Source organism: Nyctereutes procyonoides, unplaced genomic scaffold (genome assembly GCF_905146905.1).
Source record: "Nyctereutes procyonoides isolate TBG_1078 unplaced genomic scaffold, NYPRO_anot_genome, whole genome shotgun sequence".
Classification (NCBI taxonomy): domain Eukaryota; kingdom Metazoa; phylum Chordata; class Mammalia; order Carnivora; family Canidae; genus Nyctereutes; species Nyctereutes procyonoides.
Window position 1 is genome coordinate 9,037,892 of NW_026575035.1, and position 12,855 is coordinate 9,050,746.

General features: G+C 38.0%; 1 protein-coding gene across 4 annotated transcripts in view; it reads left to right on the top strand.

The window, feature by feature from the left end:
- Positions 1–1,844: 1,844 nt before the first annotated feature.
- Positions 1,845–12,855, top strand: part of EYA1 (EYA transcriptional coactivator and phosphatase 1) — a 169,491-nt gene continuing 158,480 nt past the window's right edge. For 3 of the 4 annotated variants that reach the window (XM_055318297.1, XM_055318298.1, XM_055318299.1), the window contains exons 1-3: positions 1,845–1,931; positions 7,043–7,092; positions 8,625–8,752. In XM_055318297.1, the coding sequence (XP_055174272.1) occupies positions 8,629–8,752 (124 nt within the window). In that variant the 5' untranslated portion in view covers positions 1,845–1,931; positions 7,043–7,092; positions 8,625–8,628. The remainder of the gene's footprint in view (positions 1,932–7,042; positions 7,093–8,624; positions 8,753–12,855) is intronic. The other variant, XM_055318296.1, reaches the window with a different exon arrangement.

Genomic DNA, 12,855 nt, shown 5'->3' on the forward strand with positions numbered 1-12,855 from the left:
GATGACTAGCCCATGATTCCTTGCCGGTACCATACAAAATGAAATCCTAGGTGAGTTTGCAGTTTAAGCTGACTCTTAGGTTTGACAATGCGTTCTTTTCTGAGGAATTTAGATTGGCATCCTTTCAGGGGGGAGAGGGGGAGAAAGCCCATACTGAATTTTGTTCATTAGAAGCTTTTTGTTTTGGTTGCATGGGAATGGTGCATTCATTTACAAATTAGCAAAGAAAAGGTAAGATTGTGTGTATCTGTTTTATTAATTGGTGATCTGGAAATGTATCATAAAATCATTTAAGAATTTACTGTGATTTCAAAAATGTTTTTTCATACGAAAGCAAGAGCCTTAAAAAAAGAGAGAGAAAGATGCTTTTTATCATTAATAAAACTACCAAATACATAGAATAGTATTATCGTTAATGGCAAAACAGTTTTAAAGAAAATCCAATGGGTGTAAAGATTTTACTTTGGAGAACAAGATTGGTTATGATAAGTGAGTAGTATCAAAATAAACATTTGCATTTGAACTTTGGTGTGGACTGGCAAACTAAAACATAATGGGCACATCGATGATGTCTTCTTTAAATATTTGAAATCAATATAACGGTTGTCATCAATCTAACAACCGAAGTCATTTATTTGCCTAAAACGTGATAGTAAGTAAATATTTTAAACTGAAGCTGTAATTTAGTGATAATGTGAATAGGTCAACTCTCCAGATAAGTGTTATGGATTATCATGCATAGACTGTGAATTTAGTTAGCATTTTTAAAAAGAACAAAGTGTACGTTCTAGATAAAATAAATCTTTTCCCCAAAATGACTTTAAGATGTTAACACTGAAATACTATCTGGTTCATATCCAAAAAAAAAAAAAGAAAAAAAAAAACTGTTCCTGTAAAACTAGCCATTCTAGAAATCACTGCAGAATCATCATTCAGGCATTCATTGTTAAACTGATAACAGTTTACACGGTTGCTTCTTTTCTCCTTTTTCCTACTTAATAAATAAATGGCCATTCTCTCTCTCTTTCTCTTTTTAAATTTTTCCCAGACCTGTAAGTTGGTGCATTTGGAAAAAAAAAAAAAAAAAGATTTTTTTTTTTTCTTGAAAAGTATTGATTCCCCAAGTTTCAGGGCCTGAAAAAAAAAAAAAAACTTTTGGAAAAGTATAAAAGATAACGTGTAACTACTCCCCAAAGCTCGTAATTGGTAGCTGCTGTAGCAGGAGATGTGTGTTGACAGTGTCTCAGAGAACCTCTTCTCGCACAGCTGTTTATCCAGATAGCATGGGGCGCGTTCATTTACATAATAAATTTTTTTTAAGCAGCAAGGTTGAGTCAGACGGAGCAGGGCTCCTTTCAATTGTTGCATTCAAACCAATAAGGTTAGAACAAGAGAATAGCTGTGGTTTGCGTTGCAAAAACAAGAAAAGCCCCGAGGCTCCACGGGCAGACCTACAAGGCTGCGCAAACAAATCGAGGGATGAGATTGCGCTGGTTCTTTGTCTAGGGTTCTCAGATGCTATCTGCGGCTGCTGTTCGGTGGGGAGCGAGCGCGGGGCGCAGAGAGGTTACCCAACAGGACGGTGGGAGCCGATGGCTCCGAGCTTGGGGCGAGGGAGCAACTCTGCAGAGCCACTTCCGACTCTGAGCCTTCCTGTGGGCGGCGGGCGCGGCGGGGACCGCGCGGGGGGCAGCGTGTGCGCTCAGTCGCTCGGCAGCCCGAGCGAGCAGCAGCGGCCGGGCGCCTGGGCCCGCGGCCCGGCCTCCCCCGCCCGGGGCGCCCCGCTCGCAGCTGCGCCGCGCTCCGCGGGCCGCTGCTGAGAGCTCGCGCGTCCTTACCCGGGAGCCAAGCGGCGTCGGGAATGGAGGTCTGCTAGACCAGAACGTTCCGAGGGGCGCCTTAAGCTGGTGGATGCGGCGGATGTACGCGCTGTGAGTACACGCTGGCCCTTTGGGAAGCCCCCGTGACTGACCCCCGCGGTCCGTGGGCAAGACCCCAGGTAGCAGGAGCGCGGTTGGGGGGTGTTTGGGTTTGCTGCAAAATAAGAGCAAAAGAGCCTGACACTTTGTACCTGAGGGCTCCGTCAGCCACAGGGGCTCCATCCCAAAAGGAGGATTCCTAGCCCCCCAGATTGTCTGAGCGCTTAGCATCCTTAAGAGACCATTACAAATTAGCTGTTGGTCACTGTTGCCCGTGATCGGTCGGACCAGGACACACGGCTGCACTCCTGTAGGGAGGTTACTTCACCTCTCTCCTGATTTGCTGCACGGGCCGCTCATACTACTGTGGGATAGTGAATAAAGCGGTAAGTGCGTGTGTCTAATCTCTCCAACGCAGATAACTTTTCACCCACTCCTCAGCTTGATAGGAGAAAACGAGGAAGGGATTCCCATTTTGAGAGGACAAACAGATAGCAGACATCAATTGATGCCACTTTTTAGGGAAGGAAATCCTTTGGCTTCAATAAACACATTTCCCCAAGCGTTGTATTCTAAAAGGCGAAATAACCAACGTTCGCCAAATTAATATACTTTTCACTTGTTGACACTTTCCATGACTTGAATGGACCTTGAAATGTAAAACGGGATTCTTAGACTTTTGAAATTACCATTTAAAGTTATTTGTCATTGCAAATCAGTATATTGCTAATGACTCATGGGCTTCTATTTCTTGGGAGAAGTTTTTGAACACGTTTAAGTAGCTTTTGCAGGAATTCAATAAATTCAGGCCTGTCATTGAATTTAGACAAGTGTTTTGATGTTGCATTTCTTTAAATGACAAGGGGTACAAAAAGTCAGCAGTTAAGCACAAAGTGTAGTTTTATAGGGTTAGGATTGTGTGTGTTTTTTTTTTTTTTAATGTGTCTTTCAGAGTAGCTTCTATTTTAGGCTTCTGTGAGTTTTTTCGCCCACCGTCTGGAGGTTTGAGGACATGCATACATAAATAGTCATGCTTTTCTGCATTATCAAATATTTGATATTTGACTTTCTTGCTGCTTGAGTTCTCCTAAGGCCCAGAGAGTTCAGTAAGTGAGCAAACAGCCCTGGGTTTTCAATTCTGAAAATTCTTCGCGGTGACAGACAGAGAAGCCTAATTGAGCCACTGTTCAGTTTTAGATTGCCAGAAGGAAGTCAACTGCTATGTGAGTTTCGTAGACATGATAAATGATTTTCTCAAAAGAAAATTTCCAGTTGAATGCGAAAATTCGTATTTTAGAATACACAAGAAAGAGGAGAAAGACTTGCAGCGAGAATAAAATTCCTTCTCCCATTTAATCAGATAGCAAAGGTATTTCATTCAACATTTTCGATGAATGCTCATTTTGAAAACAATCTTTTAAAACTGTAGTGGCACCAGGGTCGTTTAAATGCTTGTTTTTGTTTTCACGGGGGACTCGATTTTTGTCACTTTCTTCAAACGAGGAAGTTCGAGATACAGCATGTTACATTAAAATCAGTAATAGTGTTGGAGCATTCATTTTATAGTCTCTGATAAAGGAGCAAATAAGTGTTAACACTGAAAAGACATCTGCCTCTTCCTAGAAGTTCATTTCGATTTTAGGTTCAGGTTTTTATTACAGCACTGACACCATAGTTAGAAATATTGATCGAGGAAAATTTTAGCAAGAATATATTCTGATTAAAAAGCAGATTTATGCCTAAGGCTCATTCTTATAAAATACATTCTGATTAGAAAATTGCCATTGTCTTTCAAATTTGGGAGTACTCAGGTTGATCTGTGGTTGGGCAAAACCAGCTTGCCTGCCAACTCTATTTATTTAGATAAGTTCAGTACTTTCACTTTGAAAATTTCTTTTTAGTTTGGAGAAAAAAAGTTTTAAATTATAGTCATTTTATAAAAATTGCTTCTAGCAAGCAAAAAAGCCTATGGAAAACCCATAATTTAGACAAGTACCTACATTTTATTTGCTCTGTGCTGCTGAGATTTAGAATCCTTTTCCATTTACAGTTTACTTTTCACAGAACATTATTAACTTTTTGGCTTCATACATGATCTGCTGTCAGATGCTTTTGATTTGTAATTTAGCAAAGTATAATAAACAGTGCAAAAGTCATGAATTTTGCTCTGCATCCTGAGCTCTGTGGTAGGGAAAATGTGATAAAATGTGTACCTTAAGTCTTGTTTGATGATCTCTCAAAGCAAGTTTGCCTTCTGGAAATAATTTCTGGGGTTGAAGAGCATGGTATTAACAGATTTAATGTGGCTATTCAATGGATTGGCGAAGTACTATGTGAGGTTTAACAAAATGAGAGAGACAAATTGAACATCAACAAAAGTTACATCTGTGAAGAATTATAAATTTAATTAGAAAAAAGGCAAACTTAAAAGACCTCATTAACTAATCAGAAGTCAAAGTTACTAGTTCAGAATTCTTGAATTTAAATTCTACGAAGTTCTATCTTTTTTTCTCTTTGTATTTTTTTTTTTTTTTTTGCAACTCTCAGTATGCTCCTGTGGGTTTTCTGTACAAAGAATTTGAAAGAGCATTAAAGTGAAGTGACTTCGTTGTAATAGAAGATGACTATTTGTAATGTTATGGGAAATATTTTCAAACTCCTAGAACATTTGAATTAAAGATACCAGATTAGAAGAAGACAAGAAACATGTTAAGTTTATGGATGGGAAGCAGAAAATGTAAGCTTACTGAACACCTAACAGCATTTTTCTGAAAACCATGAGATAATTTTTTTTTCTTTTTGAATGGGAATGGGCCTAGTTAATGATTTTTGAAACACCTTATGCTCTCAGACCTTTAAAACACAAAAACTTCCAGAGATATTGCCAAACATAAGAAAAAATCAACACCAATCAGAAATAGGTGTTCTTTTCAGATAAGTCATTATTAGGAGTATGTTTCCTTACTGGACTGTAATCTTGTACTACACATAAAAAACTAAAAGCATGTGAAGTGTAGCATTTTGTAAACTGTAACTAATTTTGCTCACATCTGTGTCTAATTGTTGTCTGCATTCGCATTCTTGAGAGTAGATTTATTTTTCCTGGACCACGATGTGGATTCAGCTGACCAGCCTAAGTGAGGATTAGTTGTTTTAAAGTTATTTTGATTAAAGTCATTTTTAAATACAGTAACACACAACACATGGTTTAAATAATCCTTGAGACACAAAAGAATATATCTGAAGTATACTTAATGAAATGAAGATCATGGATATGGGCTTTCAAAAATTGTAGTGTATGAAAGTACAGTAGAGACTGAGTCAGGCCAGCATTTAAAAAAAAATGCTGTTGTGCAAATGCATTTTTTTTCAGTGAGAAAACGTGTTAGAATAGCTTATTTTTAAGTTTGACTTATTTTGAAGTTCATTCTTAAGTTTGACTTTGAAATTTAATTGATACGTTAAGCCACAAAATCAAACTTGCAAAGTATACAATGAAACTAAACTTATATTTCCAAGATTATACTATCTAGCCAATGTTAAAATAGGAATGTATTTTAACATTTAACAGAAAGTGTGTTTTACATACTCTTTCCCATAATTGGGCCAAGAGAGTTCTTAAAACTAAGTTAGTTCTCACCTATAATTTATTCCAGGTGTATAAAAGCAGAAGAAAGAAAAAAAAAAATTTATCCTTGAGGTAGATTGCTGCAGTTTCTAAAGGAAAACATTTAATCTTGTGTGAGAACATTACTTTTGGCAAAAATTGCGGACCCCTGCTATCACAAAATGACATATCTGCAGGCATTAAAATTAATTTTCACTTAATACTCAGGCGTCTCTTAATTATTTTCCGTCCTGCACATATTCTAGAAACCCCTACCTAGAAATTTCACATAACCTTACACCAAGACATTCAGACTGTAACAATGTGCTCTTCTCACCAAAAAAAGGCAGAATTTCTTAGTTTTCATCAATCAGAATTTAAAAAATAATGACTCAAGAGCAGATATTTGGTTGGATCACTTTAATGCCATTTGAGATGCTTCAGTTCTCATCTTTGTTCTGTAGCCCTAATTGATGTCAGTTCAGGTTGAATGAAAATGCACATCAAAGATTTGGAATTCTGAGTCATTTTAAGCGTTTTCCAGAATGCTCCTCGCTGGGAGGCGTCAGCCCGAGCTTGTAAGGCAGCAGCCCACCCTCACCTGAGCTTTTCACCTGCTGGCAGTTCGCGCTGCCTCTGGAGGAAGGACAGGGACTAGCAGAGCCCGCACGTTCACCTGGTTGATTCATCTGGAGACAAAAGGCACCCAAGTGCTGGCTAACTGGGACACTGACTTGATTATGGAGCCATCCGTTGTCCTGGTTGGTTTAAACGGCAGAAAACTGAACGGAAAGCTAACTGCTGCTTCTGTTTTCAGCCAGGCAGTGCGGGAGAAGCGCTGGCGGAGTCGTACGTCTGTTTGCACGAGTAACTGAGCCCATCCCCAGTGGTGTGCTTTGGGGTGTGAACACTTGCCTTGGCCGTTTTGAGTCAGCCCAGCATTGCCCGAAAGTTGCCCAGAAGCCGTGTCAGTAGACGTGAAGTGGCAAATAGTAAATCTAGGCGAAAACCATCCTGATAAGGATAAGAGACTGTCAGGAGGCAAAGGGGTGGGCGGGAACTCGGTTTCAGCTGGTGATAGCACAAGATGAAAGATCTTCTGAGGATGCAGGAGGATTAATTCTTGAACTGCTGTGAAACACACTCATTTTGCTAATAGCTATTTTTTTTTTTTTTTCAAGCACCTTTTCCAAGCTGCCTGGGCAAGGCTGCTTTGCATGTTGATTGGGGGAGGGGTAATCCCGTTTGCAGCTGTCATAGGCCAGTGATGAATCACTATCCCGTCATTTGGCTGCCTTCCCCCCTGACAAGGGGAGGAGGAGGGTAGACCTGCTGGAGGAAACAACAGTGGAGACCTCAACTTAAAGACAATATGCCTTTCACTGCTGCAGTATCCTCCTTTTTCTCTTTTGGTTAAAAGAGAGCATTGTCGTTCTCAGCCATGTGCTCTGTATAATTAAGAGCTGACACTGAAGCAGAGTAACAACAGCTTCTAATTTCTTACCCCTGCTCACAGGTGCAAACATCTCAAACCAGTTCAGATGTTGCTGTTTCCTCAAGTTGCAGGTAAGGATATTTGACATTTTTGGAGATTACCTTTCTGTGACCCATATCTATTTTTGTCTAGTATTTCTTAATTATTTCTATTAATAGCAACAGCCTCTGTTGGAAATTACTTAGCAATTTGTGTGTGTGCGCGCTTGTAAAACATTTTAAGTATGTAGAGAGGGAATAGGAGCCTGGGTTTGAAAATGATTATGGGCTATAGTTTCTGGTGTTAGGTAAACTGTGAATGTGTAATGTGAATTAGGAGAGAAAAGTTGGATTGCAAGCCATTTCTAGCCTGGATTTAGAAGATTTGGAAGAGTAAAAACTCATTTAGAAGTTACATGGTTCATATTAAGCTATTTTAAAAACTATTTAAGTGCAATCTCTAAAATAACTAGCTTTTATTGACCTGGCTGGGAGGGGGGACAGGGACAGTCCTCACTTCAGTGGAACGTTAATACCCCCTCCTTTTATTTTTCTCTTTTCTTTCTTTCTTCTTCTTTTTTAAACACATAAGTTTAAAGTGAATGGGCCTTAGATTTTTTTTTTTTTAAATTGGCTGCCAGAAAGCAGAAGAGTATCTAGGTGTGTTTTTAGTTGCTTTAGATAACCCCCCTCCTATTAATAGAATATTAAATATAAATGGATAGTTCTGCAACTATGAACCAGAGGAGTGGCCTCTGTACCATAATTTTATAGATAAGTAACTACTGAGTCTAAAAAGGTTGGGAGGGGTATTTAAATGTTTTTATATGGTAAAAATGCAGAATTGCAGCATTGAAGTAGAATTGTTATTTCTCTGAATAAGTGACAGCTGAGGTATTCCAAGTGCTAATGCTCGCAGGGACTCCCTGTATGTTGGCCTTATCCCTTTTCAATTGGGCACGCTGTATGTAATCCACAAAGCAAACAAGTGAGCCGACATCATAATGTTTTAATGCTGCATTTGTTTCAAGGGAAACAGAGGAACAATTAAGCAGTTTGCCAGAGTAAACACATGCATCAGGACTATCTCTTTCCCTGTCACTGCACTATAGGCTTCAAGTGTTTTATTTGGTTTGGAGACCCATTAAATTACAATTGGGTGGTAAATTATAAGGGAGTACCTAGTGCTAATTTATCAGATGAAACAGATGCCATAGAAAAGTGATTTTTTTTCCTATTATACCTGTTTACGTATTTGCCTTTTACAGAAATCATGCCTCTCTTTTTCTTAATATAAAAAACATGACTGCATTTTCTTTTTGAAAATTAAAATTAAAATAGACAGTAGTCTCATTGCGATTTGATAAGCTGTGCAAGAAAAAAGATTTTCAAAGTGCCATGTGAATGTTTGGTTGGGTAGCTAAAGCAAACGACACCTTTGAACACCACATGTTATGAAAGCATGACCGAAGTTAAAATGTAAGATGGACTATTTGGAGTCTAAGAAAATAGATACAATGGGACTTTTGTGTGACTGTGTTTCAAAGGTGTCAAGTCGTTAGCACATTAAATAGTAGTGTTATGAATTTGGTACATCTGTCACACGGAAGGCTTCTTGTCTTTAGGTCTATGGAAATGCAGGATCTAACCAGCCCGCATAGCCGTCTGAGTGGTAGTAGCGAGTCCCCCAGTGGTCCCAAACTCGATAACTCTCATAGAAATAGTAATTCCATGACTCCCAATGGCACCGAAGGTGAGTGGCTGCCTTCCCCTGTTTTCTTTGCACCTTGTTTCTTCGTCAGTACATGCTTTGTTATGAGGTGGTTGTAATTGCAGTTGTCAAACCCATGAAACTAACCGTACTCACTCCCCTTTAGACAATTTGACTTGTGAATCAGTTTTCCTCCTCAGGAGCTGCACAGTGCTAAATTATTGTATCACAGCCTGGTTTTATTTGGCACAAATGCGTATATATGTTTATATACATATTATAGGCACACGTGCGTAACATTTCTAACCTTGGAGTGTTTTTTAGCTCCTTGTTGATCATTCTCCAGAGCACAGTATCAATTTGCATTGATTTACTCTATGAGCAAGGAGAATTTGGAGATATTTCCTTCTGGGTACTTTCCCTTTTGTTACTAAATATAACAACATTTGTTTAAAGGTAACGTTGGACTGGATTGTTTCTAAATACCAATAAAATTGTGTGCCTGATGTTCTTATGGCCATGACCATTGATACTAAAATATCAATTAGTAAAAACAAAAAATTGGGTTGCAAATGTACAACCTTATTTGGAAGATACATGAAATTGGTTTACTTTCTTAAAAATTAAATAGTATACGTTAAACATAGTACCGTTACAATTATTTTGTATGATTAATACATATGAATATGTAAATTTTATGCAGATATCTATTTTAGTCCGTATAGTTCTAAGTCTAAACATGTAAGTAAGGCTATCCGTGTGTATTGGTCGCTGTTATGGGCATTTATTTAGGTACTGTGTATAATTTTAGAACTTCAACATATGCAAAGATATGTTACATGTTGTGCTTGTTTCTGCTTTAGCCTGTTGAAAAATTACTTCTTCACGGATATTTGTGCTTATTCCTTTCTAAGCTTCAGACCTTAATGAACTTAGAACATAAGTTTCACTAGAAGTACAATGAATTATCCATGTTAGAATTCTATCCATAAAACCCTTAACCGTCATTTCCCAATCACCATGGTGAATTTTTATCATAATTCTTAAAAATAAACAAAACTAAATGCCATATAATTCTTTGGTGCAATATTCCAATGTGTATGTATTGGTGAAGCCCTTTGAAGCTAGCAATGGTATGAAATTTCTGATAATACAAAAAATAGAGTAAGTTTCTGATATTAGACATGTTCGTTTTTATGCCAACAGTGATTATTTTTAATGTGTAAATAGTCCATATTTTACTTTTTGAGTGAATACCTTCATTACCAGTGTTTATGAAAAATGGTCACTGTCAAAAGGAGAAACTTTGCTGATCTAGCAAAAAATAAAAATAAAATAAAAATCTCTGGATAAGGTGGCCTCTCAACTGAAACTCCGTTTTGGTAGGTGATCAAAAAGAAATTGGAATTATTTTTAGGAAGGCAATTCTGGTATTTAAGTAGGTTTTATAGAGCAAATAAAAATATCAAGCAGTCCTTTTTCCTCTTCTTTGCAATTTGGCTTCAGGTGGAAGCATGGCTGCTGCCCCGTGTCGGTTGGGCATGAGCAGTCTCCCTGTAGGGCCTGAGGCTGGTGGGCCTCACACCAGTGTCATCATGCAGGTAGCCGCTGACAGGAGTGTCAGAGGGGGCTACGGTGCAAACCTTTAAATGGTCATTCTCCTTGCTGAGAAATCCAAATAAGGCAATCATTTAAAGTACCTTAAAGAAGACCATGTTAAATCCCTTTTGCACTAAGCATATATTTTGCTTAGAACCATAATGCATATTGGTAGGAATACTTATGAAATAATTTATGTATAAAGAAATGAAATTTTAATTTTGTCATCACTGGCAAATCGTCTCCTACAAAATAAGAACCACATAATACTGAAACAGACTATGTGTTGGGGACTGCCCCCTAGGAAGACTGTGTGAATGTGTGGTTTGTTTTTTAAGGGCATGTGGAGTGGTTAGATGATTTCTACCAGTTTACATTTAATGGCTTGGATATCTGGTCCATATTCAAACATATATATATATATCTTATACAATTTTAGCATAACTAAAATAGTTCAAAATAATACAATATATTATATAATTGTAGAACCTGCTGAGCCAGTCAGTCTGGTAAATATAGAAATTATTACTTACCCCCCAAAAATTATCATAGGTCTTTGAAATGAATTTTTCAGACTTATTTCAGGCAAGTGCAGTTACTCATCTCACTTTATTGTGGGCATCATTCCTGGGTATACTTTGGAAGGGTTATGGTAGTTAGGGTAGTTAGAAGATACGAATATAAAGTATCCAAAGAATAAAGGGAATTTTGGTCAACCCACTGGGGATATCCAGTTTTATTTTAGTATAAAGTTTGGAAATATGGATCCAAACTCACTTCATGATCCACGTTACATGCCTGTTTAGATGCAAACTACATCAGAAAGTTCTGGGTTATTATTAAGTTTTCGAATCAATTCATCATGCTGCTTACGTGTTCCGTAATGCGTCTATTTCATTGCCCTCCGTCACCACTAGAGGAGTGAAGCTTAAAATTAGTGAACTCCCAGTGCCTGGCAAGCTTCCCTGAGATATAATCATTATAGATTTTCCTAGTACTTCTTTGAAAATCTTACTGATGTCGACACCAGCACTGTTTTACCAAGTAATTAGAAGTATGCAAAACAAGAAATTCATGTAAATTTAAGAGAGCATTTAAAAGATCAGTCATCTCCCCTAACTCCGTAACAAGTATCTCTAGCTCTGTAGGCCATGATTTATATTTAAGCGACTCTACTGCAGCTTAGTTGAAACCAGCCTCCTTAATGAGGTCAACAAAACTTCCATTTCGTTTACACAGTTGTTGGCTTCGCCCGCGTTTCCATAGGTTGTCGTCTCTCTCTCTGAGCCAGTTTTTACTTCCTGCCACCACTTGTCCCTATAATGAGGCTAAGAAAACACGAAAATCTCCTGTATCAAAAACCATAACTTCATCTGAAGAACAAACAAGAAGGGAATGGAACGGAGAGGCAGAGAATATTAAGTTTCTTCTTAAGTCTGCTGCCAAATTATCATAAGACTCAATGTTTGTAGGTTCTGTACTCACAGGCTAGTGCCTATTTTCATGGTTCATCTAAGGGATAAAGAGAGAAAGACACTGAACTAGCCTCCAATACTGAGCTTTTTTATTTCCTAGATGAAATGTTCTTCAGTTAGAATAGTTGTTTGTTTCATATTTCAAAAGTTTCAACTATTCGTCTTTTATGTTCTATTCCAACCTCTCTCTGAATCGTTATTGTAGTTAGCTGTTGGTTTCGCACAGTTTATAAATCTTTGAGATAGAAAGCATAGATAGGTAAAAATACAAAATAGTAGCATGAATGAATGCTTGCCTTGCCCTGAAAAAAGCACTGTTAGAAGTGATATGTTTCCAAATGAATTAATAAATATTTTAGTTACTATTAAACACTTAAAGCTTGATTTGGACGAGACTAATGGATGGTTATGAAAACACCCATTGTGGCTTTCTTTTAACTGTTTTGCCTATTTTGCGGTGGGGGTGAGGGGGCAGTTAGTCTTCCAAGTTCCAAGACAGGATGGAATAGAAATTTCCTATTAGAGACAGATTGTGAAAGCGTAATTTTTAAGACCTAAGCTTCTTGCTGGTGATGCTACCATAGATCCATTTTAAAAAGCACCAAATCTGAGAGAATGTCTAATGTGTGGATTTATGTTCAAGCCTCTACTTGGTAGAGGCTGTGTGTTGATGTCTGTGTTGTGGAAGTGTGAGAAGTAGCTGGGAAATCTTCCTTTGGAATGACTCAGGGCCATTGCAGTAAAAGGATTTTTATTTCCATACCTCATTAAGGCCTTGTTTGCAAAGCAGTGATTCTTTCCATCCTTGTTTTTTGCTGATTGCCTTATGTCTATGGCAGCGTAAGATTGGTCAGTTCATATATTGCTAGTGTGAGTGTTTATTTTTGGTTGTCTGGAGATGTGAAGTGGGGATGGGCAGAAAAGAGGTGTGAGCAAGTGGAGCCAAGAGCTCTGAGTTTTCTCAGTTGTAAATTTAGATCCAAACTCAAAAAGAAGCTTAAACTTGTCCTAAAGCAGTTGAATTTTCCTTTAAGTGACATAAAACCAGATGCAATTGGAATCTTCCACTAC